The sequence below is a fragment of the Ctenopharyngodon idella genome, chromosome 8, assembly GCF_019924925.1.
Source record: "Ctenopharyngodon idella isolate HZGC_01 chromosome 8, HZGC01, whole genome shotgun sequence".
Taxonomy (NCBI): Eukaryota; Metazoa; Chordata; class Actinopteri; order Cypriniformes; family Xenocyprididae; genus Ctenopharyngodon; species Ctenopharyngodon idella.
Genome location: NC_067227.1, coordinates 12,071,016 through 12,090,077, shown reverse-complemented (window position 1 = coordinate 12,090,077; position 19,062 = coordinate 12,071,016). Strand labels below are relative to the sequence as shown.

Genomic DNA, 19,062 nt, shown 5'->3' with positions numbered 1-19,062 from the left:
GAGCTCTGTTGTAATTATTTATTAGTTATTCTGTTTTTGTTTTTCAGATTAGTTGAATACGCACCAGTAGCTTCATGTCTACACAATTACAGTTGCTGCTGGATTATTGATCTCCTGGTCTAAGCCTAATGAAAACAACCGTATTGAATAAAGTCAAAGTGTACAACATTTCTAATCCCCGTTTCTCCTCCTCTGTCGTTCCGCTTCTCTTTTATCAGAAGCATCATATCAATCACATCCTCTTTCATTGCCTGAGGCCGCTCTTTTTTTCCTGTATCCTGCCTGACATGATCGTGCCTTCTGTCTTTCCCTGACACACACAGACAGTTTTGTTTTCTAGTATCCTGACAAATTACATTTTTTCTCTATTTTTGTTCAGTTTCCCTGCCATTAAATTTGAATGCGTCTCTATCAGCAGCGAGATGGATATATCGGGAGCGTGTTGCACAGGGGTATTGTGAACGGAGGTGCAGTCTGTGATCTGTGAAGGGCACTTCAAGCTGAGCTGACTAGGGGAGGAATAATCTATGGCACAGAGAGGGAGAATGACTGATGGATCTCTGGCTGTAATTAACACATCTTTTATAATCACGTCTGCTCATTTTCTAGCATCATCAGCAGGGGGGAGCATTTCATTTCAGCATGACTTGTAACATAAAATCCTGTTTTCCATTTATATACTGCCTTTCCCCCCCCCCCCTTTTCTTAGGCATGACATGTACATCTGTCTGCCTCTCACTAGGCGCAGGCTATGCTGAATATGCTGAACTCAGGATCATCAGTCACATGGTAAAGGGTCAAGGTCTGCTTGGTTAGCATGGTCAAGTTAGTCCCTGCTGGTTGATGCTGTAACTACACCATCTGGCAACATAAATCATTTTAATCCACTGATGGTATTTGCTGTTTTCTTATCAAAAATGTAAACAACAGTTTGTGAGATTTAGGACCATTTGAATTTAGTTGATGTAGTCACTTCTCCTCAAGTTCACAGAGTTAACTTAAATATTTGAATTAAAAGTTTGTTTTATCATTCAAACTGAAACAAACTTCTTTGATGTAGAATGTAAAGACATATATACTTTTTAAATGAGGTGTAAGACAATTTCAGATATATAATCAATGATCTCAGTTAAAAGGTGTAGTACTTATTAAAAGCCTACTTATTAAACTAAATAAATAATATACTTTAAAACGCATGTTTTGCCATTAAATGAAAATGTATTGTAGTTCAAATTTATATTAAATGTAATTGGTTGAACTTGAGTGCTTTTTTGACCCACTTAAGTAGGACTTCTTATATTAAATATCATAATTAATTCTATTGTCTTTTAAATATGATTAAATACTGCCTTGTGTACTGACAAGCATTTATGGTAACTGAATTATACTTAAATGTCATTTCTATTGAAACTTCAGTCATGTCATTACACATTTGTAATGATTAAGTTGCAATTTAGTACATTTAAAATATATTAACTTTAAATGTCATATTGAATAACTGCTGTTAAAATTATAATCAAGTACTTTACATGTAGGCTACTTTTGTATGTTAGTCAACGTGTACTTTAAAGAACGACAAAAGATTACTAAAGCAACGATTTAAAATGTATTTTAAATTATATTTTAGGTAAAACTTTTAATTTGACATTATTACAGTGCTTTTTTTAGAAACTTAAGTGTGTTAAACAGTCAGTGCACTCACTTTAAGTACACTTAAGTGGCCTTGTATTTAATATTACATATTATTTATATTCATGTTTCATATTTCAGTATTCTCTGCAACATAAATGCACATTTAATACAACTTAGGACGCTTTGGGCATGTATGGCTACCACTCTCTACTTAAACTATCTCTTACAGAGGATAAAATAGGGCGTTTCTGTCAAGTTAAGGATGTCAAACTAAAGACAAATGCTGTTTAGTTTAAACTCATCATTTGATTTCGATAATTTCTAGTGGTACACATTCTTACATCGGTATATATTAATAACATCCTAGGTTAAATACTGATTATGATATTGAAGCAATATCACACGAGCAAGAGTCGGTCTTTGGCGAGTGCGCGTGGGCACGAGGCACATGTAATCAAAGCGGCGCTAGCTAAAGTTATATTATGTGTCTACTCAGCTAGACCAACACTCTAATTACGAGTACGACACAGCTTTGGGAAGGAAATAGAATATATTGAGTAAAGTTAAGATTGAGTAACTTACTCAAATATAGTTCCAAACAAATCCACAGCTGAACAGTCGACCACGCAGCGTCTCCGAGCCAAACAGCGATAACGTTCCTGAATGAACCGAAAGAATCAATGAGGAAATGACTCACTCATAAAACAGCCACTTGTTGCCACCTACTGGCATATCGATACAACGTCAAGGCTATAACATGACTGGTTATCAAGGCACATGTGAAGTTGACCACCACACTTTCTCCCATGGTAGAGCCGCTGATATAAATATGCCAGAATGAATAACAGGGTTGCATATTTAGCCAGAATTACGCTGTCACTCAGAAGGAGCTAGCTAGTTTGCTGCCAGCCATTGGATTGTAGTTATTCTATTAATATGCTAATCATATTTCTCATTAATTCAAGTGTAAGGATTGATTTAGGATCAATTAGAAGATCCTGTTTATGTCCTGTCATGTCACACACACCCTACTGTACAGCAGTAGAATGTCAGGACAGGTTTATTCATGCCCTGCTAATATGACACTCTCTCTTGACCTCTTACCTTCTAGTACATTCACAATACTCACATTTACAGGATCCCACCGAGCAGCTTCATGGTTCACAAGCATGTTCACACATAAGAACTTACACTGTGTCAGTGTCTCAGATCAAGTGTGAAATGCAGTCAGCCATGCCAGATGTACTGTATGGATGGAAGCACAGGTCAAACATGCTAACATTGCAATCCCTCTCTATATCTATCTATATACATATCTATATACAGTATACACATTGATGACGCATAGTTTATGCATTATGGCAACCTGATTTATTTACATTTCACATTACATGTGTTGCAATTAAACTTTATTTGCTTAATTTAAACTTTATACTGCATAGTAAACAAGCTATTAACAGTAAGAGCTCTGCATTAGAAGCCTGTTCAAAAATGAGATTTGCCATGTTGAATGACATTTAAAAAGATATTTGAAAATTTTAAAAGGGATAGTTCACCCATTTTTAAGGCCAAAAAAGTACATCCATCAATCATAAAATGTACTCCATGTGGCTCCAGGGGGTTAATAAAGGTCTTCTGAAGCTAATCAATGCGTTTGTGTAAGACAAATATCCTTATTTAAAACTTTATAAAGTAAAATAACGAGCTTCCGGCACAACAGCCATACGGATACGACTTCTTTTATAAAACGGTTACCACACAATACAAATATTAAAGCCAAAAATATGTATCAATGCATGAAGTAAACTGTCACTAAAAGCCTTCCTTCACCGGAAAAAAATAGTCCCTGACCGTGAACAGCAACAGAAGTTACATTATTACGTCATTAGATGGCAGCAAAGATTGTCTTTATGAGTGAGTCAGTCAGTAGCGAAGAACTTTACATTGAAAAGACTGAATTGTTGTGAACACGGAGCAAGATGCAACTGACAAATGCTTTGACTAGCGCTGTCAGTCATGGGAAAACTCCTTAACTGTTAAAAGGACAAGATAATACATCGGACATTTAAACAGATTTTTTATTATGAACATAGGACTGACCTGAAGGAAAATGCTAAATCTGAATGCAGGTAATAAACTCGCTCACTCGATCTCTTTCTCACAATACTCTTCTACATAATACAGTACGTTTCAATTAACAACAATATCAATTGAGAACATACAGTTTATGTTGCTAAGGGTGTTGTGTAGTGATACACAGAATCGTTGGGTGAAGCAGTCATAGACCATTGACCAATCAGAATCAAGGACAGGAACTAACCGTTTTATAATACGTGTTATAACGTAGGACATAGCGTAGTACGTCACGGCGTAACGTAGAACGTCACGGCATTGTGTACTACGTCTCGAGTCGAATGTGTATGACCGTCATGTTGGTAGCTCGTTACACATCGATTCAGTTCAGAAGGCCTTTATTAACCCCCCGGAGCCGCATAGAGTACATTTTATGATCGATGGATGGATGAATGAATTTTCATTTTTTTGGGTGAACTAGCCATTTAAGATAAGGTACATCCTGTTTTGAGACATCTGCCTCTCTTACAAGACAAGAGGGGACATATTTAGGAACACTGGCCTTAGATTGCTTAACAGAATCACATAAAGCATCCATTATTGATATACTGTGCTTACACCTTCAGCTCTTCTGATTTTTAATAGAGCATAACACTGTAAAAAACATGGAGGCGGTAGAAATATATAGGCTGCGTCAACAGTCTGACTCAGAGTGAGAGGAAGAAAAAGAGCTGTGGAGTTCAAACAGCTCGCTGACGGTCACACTCTTAGGAAATGACTCGTCAGTCTAGATATGCTTGAGCGAAGAGCGATGTTCTGATTTCACGCTCATCTGATGAAATCAGACAAATGCAGTTGAATGTGAGAGATCACAAAGTTTGCATATGAGCTAGGAAAATGAAAGCTGTAATAAACGGGCGACTCATTTTCAAACTGCTCACACAAACACTAAAGGTCAGATGCATTTTATTGAACAACAACAACAACAACAACACAAGAAAATTTCATTTAAAACAAGCATGAAAAAAATCACAATGTATATTTTCACTGCACAAACTCATGTTTTAGAAAATTTTGAATTATATAACATACTCTTTGGGGAAAACAATTATTTTACATGCTTAAAAAGCTTTAAAACAGTATTTTGATTATGCCCAGTTAAAATGAACGATGCCCTTTTCTCCAACCACACATTTTTTTTCTCCAAAGTGATCACAGATTCGAACTGCTCTACTGTCAATACGATTTTGATCGCTCTTGTTTTGAACTACCTAATGAAAAATGTAAGGATGAGAACAAAAAAAATGCATAAGTTGCAACAGTCATGTGGAGCAACTTTGGCATTAAAAGGCACAAGGTGTAACTGCTGAAAAAGTGCAACTCAAACTGCAGGATCTACTTGTTTGTGAAAACACATTAAAAAGGACCAGCATAGAAGCATAATGGGACTGTTGTTATTATTTTGTTAAGCTTGTGGTCTTAGCGAAGACTGCAGACTTAGTTAATTAGTTTGCAAATACTGCAGCAAAAGGGTTGTCATTGCAAAATGTGCATAAAAATTACATCAGGCAAGACTCCCTCTACAGCATGATGATATTATGAAGCTGAGGTATACATTTTTGTGAAGATCTATCACAAGCCTGCATGTAAAATTCATGATTTTAAATCCTCAGTTATTAATGTTATTTTTACTAAAGATTAGTGCAAATGTGATTTCACTACATGACCTCATTGTGATAACAATCTGAGCTTGAGGTTTGTTGTTCATCAAAAAAAAAAAAAAAAAAAACTTTATACAATCTTTAAAAAAAGTTCATGAATCATTACAAACAAGATGCAGGTGTATTCATTTGCATTGAGATATTCCTGCTGTAAAGATGTCAGCTGAGTTGTGTGTATCATGATATCAGCACTCTTTGTGCAAATTCATAATTTCTCAGGTGATACACTCATATCATAACCATTATAAAGGGCGATGAAGTGTCTTATGATCTTTTGATCAAAATCATTAAAAACAAGCTAATGGAAAACTAATGCCTGATGATAAAAAATATCTAAAAGTAAGAAACGCTTGTAATGCCACAGGTTTAGTACCAAAGTTAAAAAATGTAATCAAACTGTTAAGGACACAATTATTCATTTGATTATTAAAAAAAAAAAAAACCTTTACTGATGTTCAGACAATAACTGTATGGGCTCCGCCTCCTTGTGATTCATTGGCTACACATTTGAAAGGAGTATCCAACCATTTTTGCCATTTTAGACATCAGCCATTTATTATCAACAGTATCTCAAAATACAACCAATTAGTATGTATGAAATAATAATTCAAAATGAAAAAAGTGGCCAAAGATACACCATACATTGCAAATGGTGCCTGATTTTTTTTTTTTTTTTTCTTCATTAAAATTGTTTTTAAAAAAGTACCACAAAAAGAGACCATTTTAAATAAATTTGAACAGGAGTACAGTCTTACCTTGTTGAGCATAAACTATGAAAAATAAAAGGTTCAATAAATATTCAATTTAAATTGGCAATTAGTACAATCCATCGTAAACAATCTAAAATCCACCTTCAATTTATAAATGAATTCAGTAATATCGTTGACAGTCAAAACAACAAAAATCCCAAATTGAGAATAAGTGTTGCTCAAACTACACACTACAATAAACAAGCATTTTATAAACCAGTTCGCTGATGGAGTGAACAATCCTCATTTTCAACCATTTTATACGAAATATTTTAGTTAATTATTGCGCAAGTTTTGTGTTTCATTTTCTTTCAAATTTTCTCAGGATGGCCAGTTGTAGTAAACACAGGGGGCTTCAAGTTTTGAGTCAAATATTTTAAAATCCTACCTCATTTGCAGAATACTAAGAGGCTTAAAGTTTGGCACATGGTTTGGAGGTTGAGGAATGGTGAAGGTGAGAGTATGGTTGATGATGATGGGGGTCATGAGTTGGTCAGAGACGGCCTGTGGCTCGATGCTCTGGGCTTCTGTTTGTCATACTTCACAGACACAATGAGGAAGACGAGGAGTGTGACTCCCTGAATGCCGGCCAGAAGGAAAAAGTAGTAATTCAGTGTGCACCCGTTGATGTTACCTACAGAGAGAAGAAAAGGTGAGAAAAAGAGATGTGTAAAAAAAAAAAAAAAAACCTCACTTTGATGTGAATTTCACAATACCAAAATTCCAGTAGTATAACAACCACAGACAAGCTTTTGAACACGGAGATCATGCAACCTCTGTATACCAGTTGAAATGATCAATGATTCTCATTTGATCAATAAAGTATTGAGTCTCTTTTTTTCTTTTTATAACTGGATTTAAAAATAACAAACAAAGCAACAAAAACAAGGCAAGATATTTTTTAAATTATTTATTTTCTATAATTATTTTTAATGATGATAAATGTAATAAATATATAAATAAATAATACAGTCACTGTCAGAAACCTCCAAAATGCTACTTTTCAGGAAATGAAAAAAAAAAAAAAATTAAAACATATTTTTTAAACAATTAAACACATTACTGTACTAATTACTCTCTCTAAAAAAGTATTGCATTATTTATTACTAATTACTTTCTAAATCCCACATCAACCTCGACCAGCTGAACAATACAAGATAGGGATGAAACTGCTCTTTTAATATTTTCAAATAAATAATATAAAATTGTATACATTTTTCTTGAAATAACCAAAGTATTTAATTGGAGAAGGTTACATTAAAAACATACATTTTGATGTTAAATCCACTATTGCTTTATATAGAACTGTTCTATAAGTCTATACAACATTCAATGCACTTACATCAAAAGTAACTAAATAAATTACAGAAAAACTAAGAGTAATCACTTACTTCACTTTTTTAAGCAAAACGTAATTGAATTACAGTAATTAATTACTTAGTAATGTATTACACCTAACACTGATCATAAAGTACACTGATCAACATTATGACCACCTTCCTATTATTGTGTTGGTCCCACTTTTGCTGCCAAAACAGCCCTGACCTGTTGAGGCATGGACTCCTCTAGACCCCTGAAGGTGTGCTGTGGTATCTGGCACCAAGATGTTAGCAGCAGATCCTTTAAGTCCTGTAAGTTGCGAGTTGGGGCCTCCATGGGATTTGTTCAGCGCATCCCACAGATGCTCAATTGGAATGTGGAGGCCAAGTCAACACCTCAAACTCATTGTTGTGCTCCTCAAACCATTCCTGAACCATTTTTGCTTTGTGGCAGGGCGCATTATCCTGCTGAAAGAGGCCACAGCCACCAGGGAATACTGTTTCCATTAAAGGGTGTACATGGTCTGCAACAATGTTTAGGTAGGTGGTACGTGTCAAAATAACATCCACATGGATGGCAGGACCCAAGGTTTCCCAGCAGAACATTGCCCAAAGCATCACACTGCCTTCGCCAGCTTGCCTTCTTCCCATAGTGCATCCTGGTGCCATGTTTTCCCCAGGTAAGTGACGCACACGCACCCAGCCATCCATGTGATGTAAAAGAAAACGTGATTCATCAGACCAGGCCACCTTCTTCCATTGCTCCGTGGTCCAGTTCTGATGCTCACGTGCCCACTGTTGGCGCTTTCGGCGGTGGACAGGGGTCAGCATGGGCACCCTGACTGGTCTGCAGCTATGCAGCCCCATACGCAACAAACTGCGATGCACTGTGTGTTCTGACACCTTTCTATCAGAACCAGCATAAACTTCTTGAGCAATTTGAGCTACAGTAGCTCGTCTGTTGGATCGGACCACACGGGCCAACCTTCGCTCCTCACAAAGATGTTATGCTTGATCGGTGTATATCATAATGTACTGTTACCATCCAAAATAAGGAATATCGCAATTTGTTTTCTTTAACTGATGCTACTTAACATCCTTCCTTTGTCCACTTGATCAGTGGAGAGATTTCTAATTAATTATAAAGGCATATGTGTACAGGTAGATGAAGAGAAACTGAACATCTGTGTACATGCTGCATTCATATGTCAAAAGAAAGCAAAAAGCATATGTTTGTGCTGGTTGGATCCCTGAAAGCAACAGAGCGAACAGGCAATCTGCTCCCTTCATACTATCCTACAGCAGCAAAGAGCTTTAACTGATAGCATGTCGGTCCGCACTGCTTGTAAGCATCCATTGCAACCTGCAAACCCATCTGACTCTGGTTTATTCAAGCAAAACCTAAACAAGCATTCCTTCTCCATCCAATCTCTCCTTCATTTTCCCTCTCTATATAATGCTTGAGAGCAGACATAGGTTTACATCAATACTTACAGGGGAACCATAAACAAAAAGCCACATCTTCACAGGATGAAGGAAGAGCCTATAATTCACCATCTTGGGAGCTTAAGTGAAGCACACTCGCTCTGATTCTGCTGGCATTACAGACTCTGAGCCCTCAGCCCTAAACTAACTCTCCTGTTGTTTAAGCCTCTGACTGCTCAGGGCCATTATAGTCCTGGATGATGACTGTGTGTAGTATTAAATTCAACCCTCTACTTACGCTAAATTCTGTACACAAACACACAGAATCGGTTCACAAATGTTTCCTGTATTATGAACTATAAATCTGAGCCTCTCTCTCTCTCTCTCGCTCTCTGAGCTGAGGAAAAAGCTGCTTAACACTTCTGATCTGTTCAGAAGAGGTGGTCAAACCTCCAGGGTTGAGGACCATCAAAGAAAAACTCTTAATAAGTAGTTCTGCGAAGGGGCTGTCAACTCTCAGGAGTGTTTCAGAGCGGCTAAAGCAGGACCCTGTAGCGCTGCTTAGCATTACCTATTACAATGACTAAAAACGTATTTCCGTAGGAAAGCATTAGCATTTAAATAGATGTATTCACATGTACACATCTTGCCGAAATAGGGTCATTGATTAGAACAAGGTACACTTTAGAGAGGATTCTATTTTAGTTTGAAGATGTCATTAGATGCGAACAAGATAAAGTACTTTTTCGTAGCAACCAACTGAAGGAAAGAAAGAAGAAAAAGGTCTGCTGACCCTCAGCTGACCCTTGAGGAACATCATGAGCAACTCCGTGAGATATAATTATCCACGGCCTCAAAGAATATTACTGGCAGAAGATAAGAACTGCTTGAGATGAGGCAGTTGAAGACATAAAAACACTGATTCATAACACTATGGAGATGCAATGCATTGCCATCCCAAACATGTGTAAATGAAGATCCAGAAGACAACATTTGATTAATCATGTACAGAGAAAGGGCTGATAGATTTCAGATGCTCTCAGAGATCCTGCACCCTTGCCATAGAGCAGGGCTTCTCAAACCCGTCCTGGGTACCCCCCACCACTGCACATTTTGTCTTCCTCATTGAACACACAATTCGAGTCTTGCAATCTGTACTAATGAGCTGATGAGTTGAATGTGTTAGATGAGGTAGACATCCAAACTGTGCAGGTTTGAACATCACTACCATAGAGTGTCCTGTCAGCTCTTCAAAGATTCACTAGGGTGGTCATTTAGATAACTTTGCAAATTTCTAAACAGCATTGCATCCATGGATGAGTAGGTTACTTTTAAAATTTCACTACAGATTACAAAATACATACTTTAAGAAGTAATTTGTAACATATTTTGTTAGATTACCCAATTTTTGTAACTTAATCTGAATACTTTAGAATACTTTGGAATACTAATAAGTATGTAACACACAAAAAAAGGTAATTGTGAGTTTTTATCTCACAATTCTGACTTTTTTCTCAGAATTGCATGATATAAAGTTGCAATTGCGAGTTATAAAGTCAGAATTGTGAGATATCAACTCACAATATTGAGAAAAGAAGTCAGAATTCTGAGATATAAACTCACAATTTTCCAGAAAAAAAGTCAGAATTGCAAGAAAAGAATTTATAACTTGCAACTGTGAGTTTAAATCTCGCAATTCGGAGGGAAAAAAGGTCAGAATTGTCAGATAAAAACTCACAAACTATCGCAAAACATAAAAACAGTCATGGATCATCCAGTTAATGACAGGGCAGGTAAGATTCAAGGGTATGTCAATTTTGAATTGGGCAATTTTCATAAATTCAGCCATTTTGTCTTGTGGAGTGTATGTAAACATCTGTTATAGCTTATTCAGGACAGTACTAAATAAAAATAACATGCATTTTTTACGATCCCTCTTATTTTGTTAAAATTATTAAAATTTTGGGGTGTGAAACTTATGAGCAAAAATGTAGCATAGGATGCTTCTGCAGACTGTCAGAGTCGGATAATCACTAACTGCTGTTTACATTAATTGCCTGTCACAGTTTATGTTAATGTTTAAAAGAAATAAATTACATTAAAATTCAAAGTAATCACTTTGGTAATCTAAAATACTTTTTGGATGTAACTAATTTGATTACCACCCATGTGTAACTGTAATGTAACTGTAAATGAAATGCAGTCAAATTTTGTATTTTAAATACATAACAAATCCTATGCTATTAAACTGGACAACTGCAAGATGCAGAGTGCAGAATTTCGGATAGGGCCCCATTCTTGGATGGTCTGAAGTCTTGTTTGGCAGCGGAAATTGTATCAAAGTAGTAAGAACTTTCAGAGCCACGGCCTTATTTTTACCGCAAATGTTGAGATGTTCACACAGGTTTTACCCTATCCCATCCCTGTCTCAATCCGCAATAATTTCCCTCCTTCCTCTTCACTGTCTCAATCCAATAAAAGTAGCAAGCCGTGTTATGGCTACAACAACCTCTTGATCAATTTCTCTGCTGCTTTAATATACTCTATAACAGCAGGCGCTCCCCAATGACAACAAGTGTTACAAGCAGGTGGACAGTTTGACTGAGAGAGCAATAGAGCTCAGGATCTTACTGCCCTCCAGCAAGGGGAAACAAATGCCCCTGTCTGCGAAAAATGCTGCATTTACAATACCCACATGCCAGAGTAGAGCTAAGAGCAAACCAACAATCAATACCCACAAATGGTCCCCATTCACACCAGAGGCTATCCCAATTCATGGAAATAAGAAGAGTAAAAAATTGAGTGCTTTTGTGTTAAGTTTGGTCCCCCCACTCCCACCGCCACCCCATTCCATCCACAGTGCTTTGCGTTGGCGGGTGACGCGCCTGTTCTTCCTATGCTTCTGGGAGATGACATGATTTAACAGCAGCGCTTGGCAGGATGTGGAGGTGCTCCCTGAAAGACAAGGCCGTAAAGAATACTCAGTCAAAGGACGGAGTGGGAGATATATCACGGCGACACACTTGGGGGAGATTGCTAGCACTTCCCACAGGAAAGTGGCAGCTGTCTCAGATTTGGTGGCGTTTGGGAGGTAATGGAAAAATAAACATTACTGGAGCACAACTGCATGTTCCTGATGTGAATCTCAAACAGAAAAAGCAGTAAGGAAAGGAAGGATCAGAGAAAGTCAAACACTGATCAAACTCATCCTGTCAAATCCTAAAAATCAATCTTGCATGTTCTTTTGCATGCAAAAAATAAAAAATAAAGTTATTTTTTATTTTAGAATAATACTTTGAGTGGTAGTCATGTATTTTCCATTTGCCATACTGTAGCCCCAACTCAGTTGTATCATTTGCTCTCCAGTGTTAAGGTCTATATGCCCTCATTTCACGATACATTGCACATTCAGTCTTATATGGCAGCTACACCAAGATAACAGCAGGCACCTGGAAGTCTCACTCTGTGAGGGCCGGCAACTGTATTTGTCTTGCTGCAGGCCCTCTGCAGTCCATCATGTAACGATTTTATTAACCTTTCCTTGGCATGTCATCCCGTATGACTAACATGATGCTCTTTGTGTTCATTTAACAAATATTGGTATTTATCATGTGTGCTTTAAAAGGGTATACCTGTCACATGTGAGGGCTTATCAGGGGTAATTGGTGAAGCAGGAGAATTAAAGATGGAGGAGTAAAGGGGGATGTAAGGGAATGAACCTGGCCAGCACAACACTCAGAGTGTGGCAGCTCCATTAAGTCGCCAGGCCTAACCAGTCTTTCAAATTAATCAACTGAGACTTTTTATCCATTTTAAAAGAGTGGATGAAGCAGGGAGATGCAAGGGGGGACATCAGAGGAGGAGGCAAAGTAAGAGAGACAGACGTGCAATCAAGGAATAGGAAATAAAAGAAAGGTTAGCAGATATGTGAACCGTGGAAACAATGAGTGTTTTTTGGATGTTTTTTGGTTTCTGTGAAAATGAATGAAAATCCCTTGGGGCTCCAAAAGTGTGCTCATTCAGATAAAACCTTACGGATAATCGTATGTTTACTTCAAATATCTTTAGAGACCAGTATTTTTTTTTTCTATTTTTACCTAAAATAGGACGATGTGAGCATTATGTTTTATTCATACTCAACGCCGGAGGGCACCCTCACGCAGAATGTCCACAAGTGAGACTCATGAGTATTAAGTTCCAGGAAATCCCTAATATGGACAAAGACATCTAGCGATTGCTGTAGTTGCTGAATAATACGCAGATAGAAACATTTTGACTGATTAAACATGAAGAAAATTAACACACCATTGCAACGGTATTATGGTTTATCTTTGTTCTTCAAGCCATCTCCACTTTTTTTTTTTTCATAAGGATAATGTATATTTAAATGCAATGCCAATTGACATAGCCTTATTAGCTGTATATAATGCTATAAAATTATATTATTTTGTTTCCATTTCTGTTTGACTTATAGAATAATATATTTTTATAGTGAATTTTTTTGGGCACTGTAACCGTAAAAAATGTTATCATTTTATTAGTGAGTAAAACCCAACTGCCACACTAGAGCTGCATGATTAAACGAAAAAAAGATTGCGATCTTGATTCAAAACACCCACACGATCTTATTTTATTCATGACAACGATTCGCCTAAATCTATACTTATAACCATCCATTTCCACTGCTTTGTCCCTCAATGCTCTGTTTCTCTCTTAGACACAGAAAAAGCTCTTCCACTCAAAACACTAACACTATTACTTTCTATTGTCCAACACAGATTGCCAGCACACAGACAGACTTGTGCTGCACTTGACCTGAGAGTTCAGGGATTGTCTGCTGTGCTTCCTCACTCCTTCTGAATAATACATACTGCAGAAGTAAAACAATGTGCTCAGCAAGGCAGCCATAAGCTTTGAGGAGGAAGTGTGTCTGCTGATCAATAAACTCTCCAAACACATTGCTACACAGCAGACTGAGGGGACAGATGTTGGTTTAATTAACGTATGGGGCATGGATAGAGACAGGAAGAAAGGAAAGAAATATTCGTTAGAAGAAAAATCGTGATTTTAACTTTTAGACATTTTAGTCTTAGAAACTTTTAGTGGTTTTAACTCTTCTAGTATTTAAAAGGACAGCTCACCCAAAAAATGGAAATTCTGTCATCATTCTGTCCCTTATGTTATTCTAAAATCAAACTGCATGTTGCAATGCTGCGACTTTTCCATACAATGTAACTGAATGGTGATCATGAGCACACAGATCATACAACGCAGATCATAAATCATAGATTATTGCACACAGCAAATACACTCATAAGTTTTTTTTTTTTTTTTCTTCTTTTTTTTGGAAGTACAGTAATGGAAGTGCCTAGTTAGTTTTGTTGTGATTTGTCTTGATTTATTTCTCAAAGCTTCTGCTGGCCACACACTCCTCATTAGAGACACAACAGGCTGCCAAACACTTTCCAATTACGTCCACAAAAGACAAAACAAGAGCTGCCCATAAAAGACATTAACCGGTCCCATAAATGTTTGGCAGTCTGAGAGAGAAATGTAGAGATTGAAAAAGTGCAGCTTGATTTATTTAGGTGGAATCATGGAAGGAGACACTGGAGAAGAAAAAGACAACATGAACCTATTTACTTTACATTTTCAGTTACAATTGATTGGCTGTTTTGTATGCCAAACCTTTTCAATGCATCACTTTTGTTACATTGAAAAAAAACTTCTAGTAGAATTCCAATAGGGTCATTTAGTCATTCAATTGAAGTCTTATTCTCACAAATGCTGCAATTATTTCATCAAAAATACTGTAAAACATTAATATTGTAAAATATGATTACAATTTAAAATAACATTTCTATTTTAATATATTTTAAAATGTAATTTATACTTGTGATGGCAAAGCTGAATTTTGAGCAGATTATTTTTTAAGTCAATCTCTGTGATAAGTACGTCTCTCTGACAAGAGCAGATTATGCAGAGACAGACTGAGGTCAGAGCAAACATCTTTGCTTTTGACACATGGAAACATGTCCTAACAAATAAGCATGATGCTCACATCACAACAGCCCTTTCCCCTCTTGGCTCTATTTGTGTGTGTCAATCCCAACAACAATATTTCAGCGCTACTCGTCCTGATGCCTTGACGGCTTTTCTACAGGAGATTACACGAGTCAGCACACAGAGTTCAATGCCATTTGTCAGGGTCTGCAAACGCAGAGATGTTCATATTTTATGGCTCTCTTGTCTAGGGGGGTCTCTGGGAGCAATGAATAAATGTGAATAAACAGTACTTGCATAATGCAAACAAACAAAATGGCTTCGTCATCCAAGTTAAATAGTAACGTGAATACTATAATATAAGCAAGGTTGCATTATATTGATCAAAAATGTTAGTAAGTTTTCTATTTCAAATAAATGCTGTTCTTTTGATCTTCATCAAAGAAACTTAAAAAAATGATCATGGTTTCCACAAAAAATTTAAGCAGCACAACTGTTCTTAACGTTGTAACTGTAATAATAAAAAATGTTTAGGCCAACACACACTGCACCGACAGATGTCAACAGACACGTTGTTGGGTTTTGTCGGATCAATGTAATGGTTAATAGTTAATGAATAATGGCTGCTGAAAAATCAGTTTTGCCATCATAGAAATAAATTACATTTTAAAATATATATTTACATAGTTATTAGAGTGATTGGTGAGACTTCAAGAGACTTCTTTTAAAAACATTAAAAAAATCCTACCAACCCCTAACTTTTAAATGATAGTGTATATATAAGGTCTTTGTTAACTGACTTGAGGCCAAGGTACAGAATAAAGCTGACACAAACATGTTTCACTATCATCTCCTTGTTCTCACTCATATTCCTTTGTACGTACTCCTTTGAAAGACACCTTTCTTTCCTTTTGTCATATTCAGCGAACACACCTTCTCCTTCCCTGAGACTCTTGGCCTCGATTAAAACATTGACATTTCTGTAAGTGGCAGATACAGATTCTAGACCAGGAAGAGAGGGTCATGTCTGCAGGCCCTGTGGTTCTTTGCATGTTTTTAAGCTGACCTGAGATCTAACAGACTCGCACGTCAAGGTTCACCTCGTGGAAAAAAAGAAAAACGGAGGAGCTCCCTGGGTGTCCAGAGAAAAGATTTGAAAGAATTCATTTTACCAATACCGTGAGGCAAAGCTGTGCCTGGTGACACCTGCAGTCATAAAGGATGAGGGTAAAATGTCTTTGAAAATACTTATCAAAGCCTGCATCATAGGTTGGAAAAAAGTAATAAAACTTCTGGAAAATGGAGCAAAAGTCCTGATATAGAAGTTTGTTGAAAAGGGCAACACAACACTGCATTAATAAAGAACTACTAGTTGTAGTGTTTGCCAATGCAAAACTTTGGACTACCTGGGAATAGTGATAGATTTGAAAATTTAGGAATATTTTGACAAAAAAAATAAATAAATAAAATTGCGAGATATAAACTCGATAATCTGCCTTTTTTACTCAGAATTGCAAGTTTATATCCCACAATTCTATAAACTCTCAATTACGAGAAAAAAGTCAGAATTGTGAGATAAAAATGTTATAGGTTTAAATGTCATTTCATGCTGCAAATGTAGGGCTAATACTTTATGCATATAGTATTATGTAGATCTGTTGCTTACATCAAATTCATGCTTTAATAGTAGACTAATCATTGCAGGTTTCATCAGTCCAGTCTATCTGTTTAATAGCTTGCAACCATAAACGTCTGCGTTTGGCTTAAAAGGTCACCTTTGATGATGTTCATGGGTGCATCTCAATCAGCTCCCTAGTTCAGTAGTCAGGGCACTGATCAGGGAGTCAGCCATTTTAAGGGCTGTCTCAATCGCAGAATCCTTCCGGGGGACTGAAACGTTCGCTCCCTGAAAAGTCCCACAATGCACCATGAAAACCAGGGAGCATCGATGCTCACTATGCTCCCTTAACGGAAGTTCTGAAGTGCGAAACTTAAATCACGTGAGCCAACTCACTACACTTAAGGATGCGTGATAGATTTTTTTTTTTTTTTTTTTTTTTTTAAATACAAACCATAATTCTATTATATTTCAGCATAAACATACATCACTAGACAGGCAATGAACATAACCTAGCTAACATTTATAATTTATTTACGTCTGAAATGCTGCACGTATGTAAAAAGCAAAGAATTTATCATAATGTACTTTAAATAACATTACAAGTAATGTCAGAAAGATATCAGCTCTGCTATTGTTCATAATACCAGTTGTGATGTTGTACAATGAGGACGTTGTCACGTCGCCGGAAATAGAGTCATAAGTGTCCCAATGTGTAGTGAGCCAGTGTCCTTTACTGTCCTTACCAGTGCCGGAATTCATGTATATGATATACTGATTCATGAGTTTGGGAGCTAGGGAGCTGATTGAGACACACCACATCTCTTTTTTTACATTCCGATTCTGACATCCAAAGGCACAACAAGACATTTGTTTCTCTAATTCCGTGTATCTAGCCCATTTTCCTCCACTTATAAATAGATATGAATAGATTTACATCAACTAGACATTATCAAAAATGAATAGGTGGTTTACATGAATGGCTAGTTGATTCATTGATCTTTAGGAAGTCTTCTATTGCTATGCTGGTTTCAGGTTCACTTGGCCACAATCAGATTGGGTTTCTTCAGGGAATTTTACATAAGGTGCAAGAAGGAGAACACCAGAATGGGACAGAATTGGGTCTTGAGATGTGTTTTTAAAAAGTTATTTTAACTTTACATTTTAAAAACAGTACATATGGTCAAAGACACTCAAAGAAAGCAGCACAAGTTGTGCTGCATGAAAAATGCATGAATCAAAAAATAAAACATCTCGGAATTGTCTTATCATGCAAACTGTCTAACAGCTAGAACTGTGTCAGTATGGTATGTAAAGTACCAACACTACAAAAAAAAAAAAAAAAAAAATACTAATGAAATTGGAGGGTGCCTTTCCTTTGCCTTTACCATGCCAAATGAAGCAAAGGATTAGCATGGATGTACGACGAGCTGCAGATTTACACCTGCTAGCCTATGGGGACTATAGAAGCTCTCTGGTGATCAGTGCGATAAGAGATCCAGTAACGTTGTCTGAGCGGTAGCCAATAGCCCTATGGGCCGATTGCCTCCACTTTTACAAAGGTTATCATCAAGTGTTGTAGGATTTTAAGTAAGAGAGTGTGCCGAACTCACCCTCGGAAGCAACCTGAGAGGTAGGTTTGATCTGCTAAATGGTATTCTGGGAAGAAGCTCAAATTTGTGAAAATAAGTGCTAGAGAGTGTGTTACGGAGCTGAATGCTGGGTAATCAGGCCCTGCAGCTAGTGATTAATACCTGGGTGTCCGATCCTATAAAAGTTGGAGTCTGTATATGCATCCGCAGGCGCGCCACAGGCTTGGATGGCGTCTGTGTGTACGTACACTTTGAAAGTTCTCTACTCAACGCTGCATAATTCCCTCTCTCTCTTCATTTCCTGCAGAGTCCAACACCACAGGAAACAGGGAGAGAGAACAGTAATGGAGTAACCAGCAGAGATAAAGAATAACATTATGCTGCTGGCCAAAAATAAAAAAACAACAACATGAAACCCGGACCGATCCTTCCTGTTGTTTAGACACAAAGTCATCCTGGGCATCTAATTCAGATTTCACAAGTGTGTGATAGTCTGCAGGTGTCTTTTCTACTTCAGTTTGGGGAAGAGAGAACAGATAGAAAGAATTTAATTATGTTGGAGTCTAGCAGCTAACACACAGGCTGGCTAGCCGTGGTGACTATAGGACTTTTCACACTGCGCTTAACCCCGGGTTATTGTTGTTCTAAACACCGCTTTTAACCCTGGGTAGATAAACATTTTACACATGTAATTTAGAAGGGGGTAGCACTGATTTTTGCCTGGGGTTATGAAACCCTGTTCCGGAGCAGAGTTAGCACCGCTTTTGCTGTGTTAACCCCATATTGCTGTGGCAAAAGTGTAATGTTTGAAACAATGTGATGTTAGAATATTTCGGCTAAATGCTTAGCAACAGACACCCAATCGTCATAGAAGTCATAGAAACACAGCCTGTTGTATAAACAGCAGTATCAGCGTTTTGAGGGGGAGAA

General features: G+C 37.2%; 1 protein-coding gene across 1 annotated transcript in view; it reads right to left on the bottom strand.

Annotated features, from left to right (window-relative positions):
* Window positions 1-4,654: 4,654 nt before the first annotated feature.
* Window positions 4,655-19,062, bottom strand: part of slc15a4 (solute carrier family 15 member 4) — a 60,344-nt gene continuing 45,936 nt past the window's right edge. Inside the window, exon 9 of the mRNA XM_051901888.1 lies at window positions 4,655-6,809. Coding sequence (XP_051757848.1) covers window positions 6,658-6,809 — 152 coding nt within the window. The 3' untranslated portion in view covers window positions 4,655-6,657. The remainder of the gene's footprint in view (window positions 6,810-19,062) is intronic.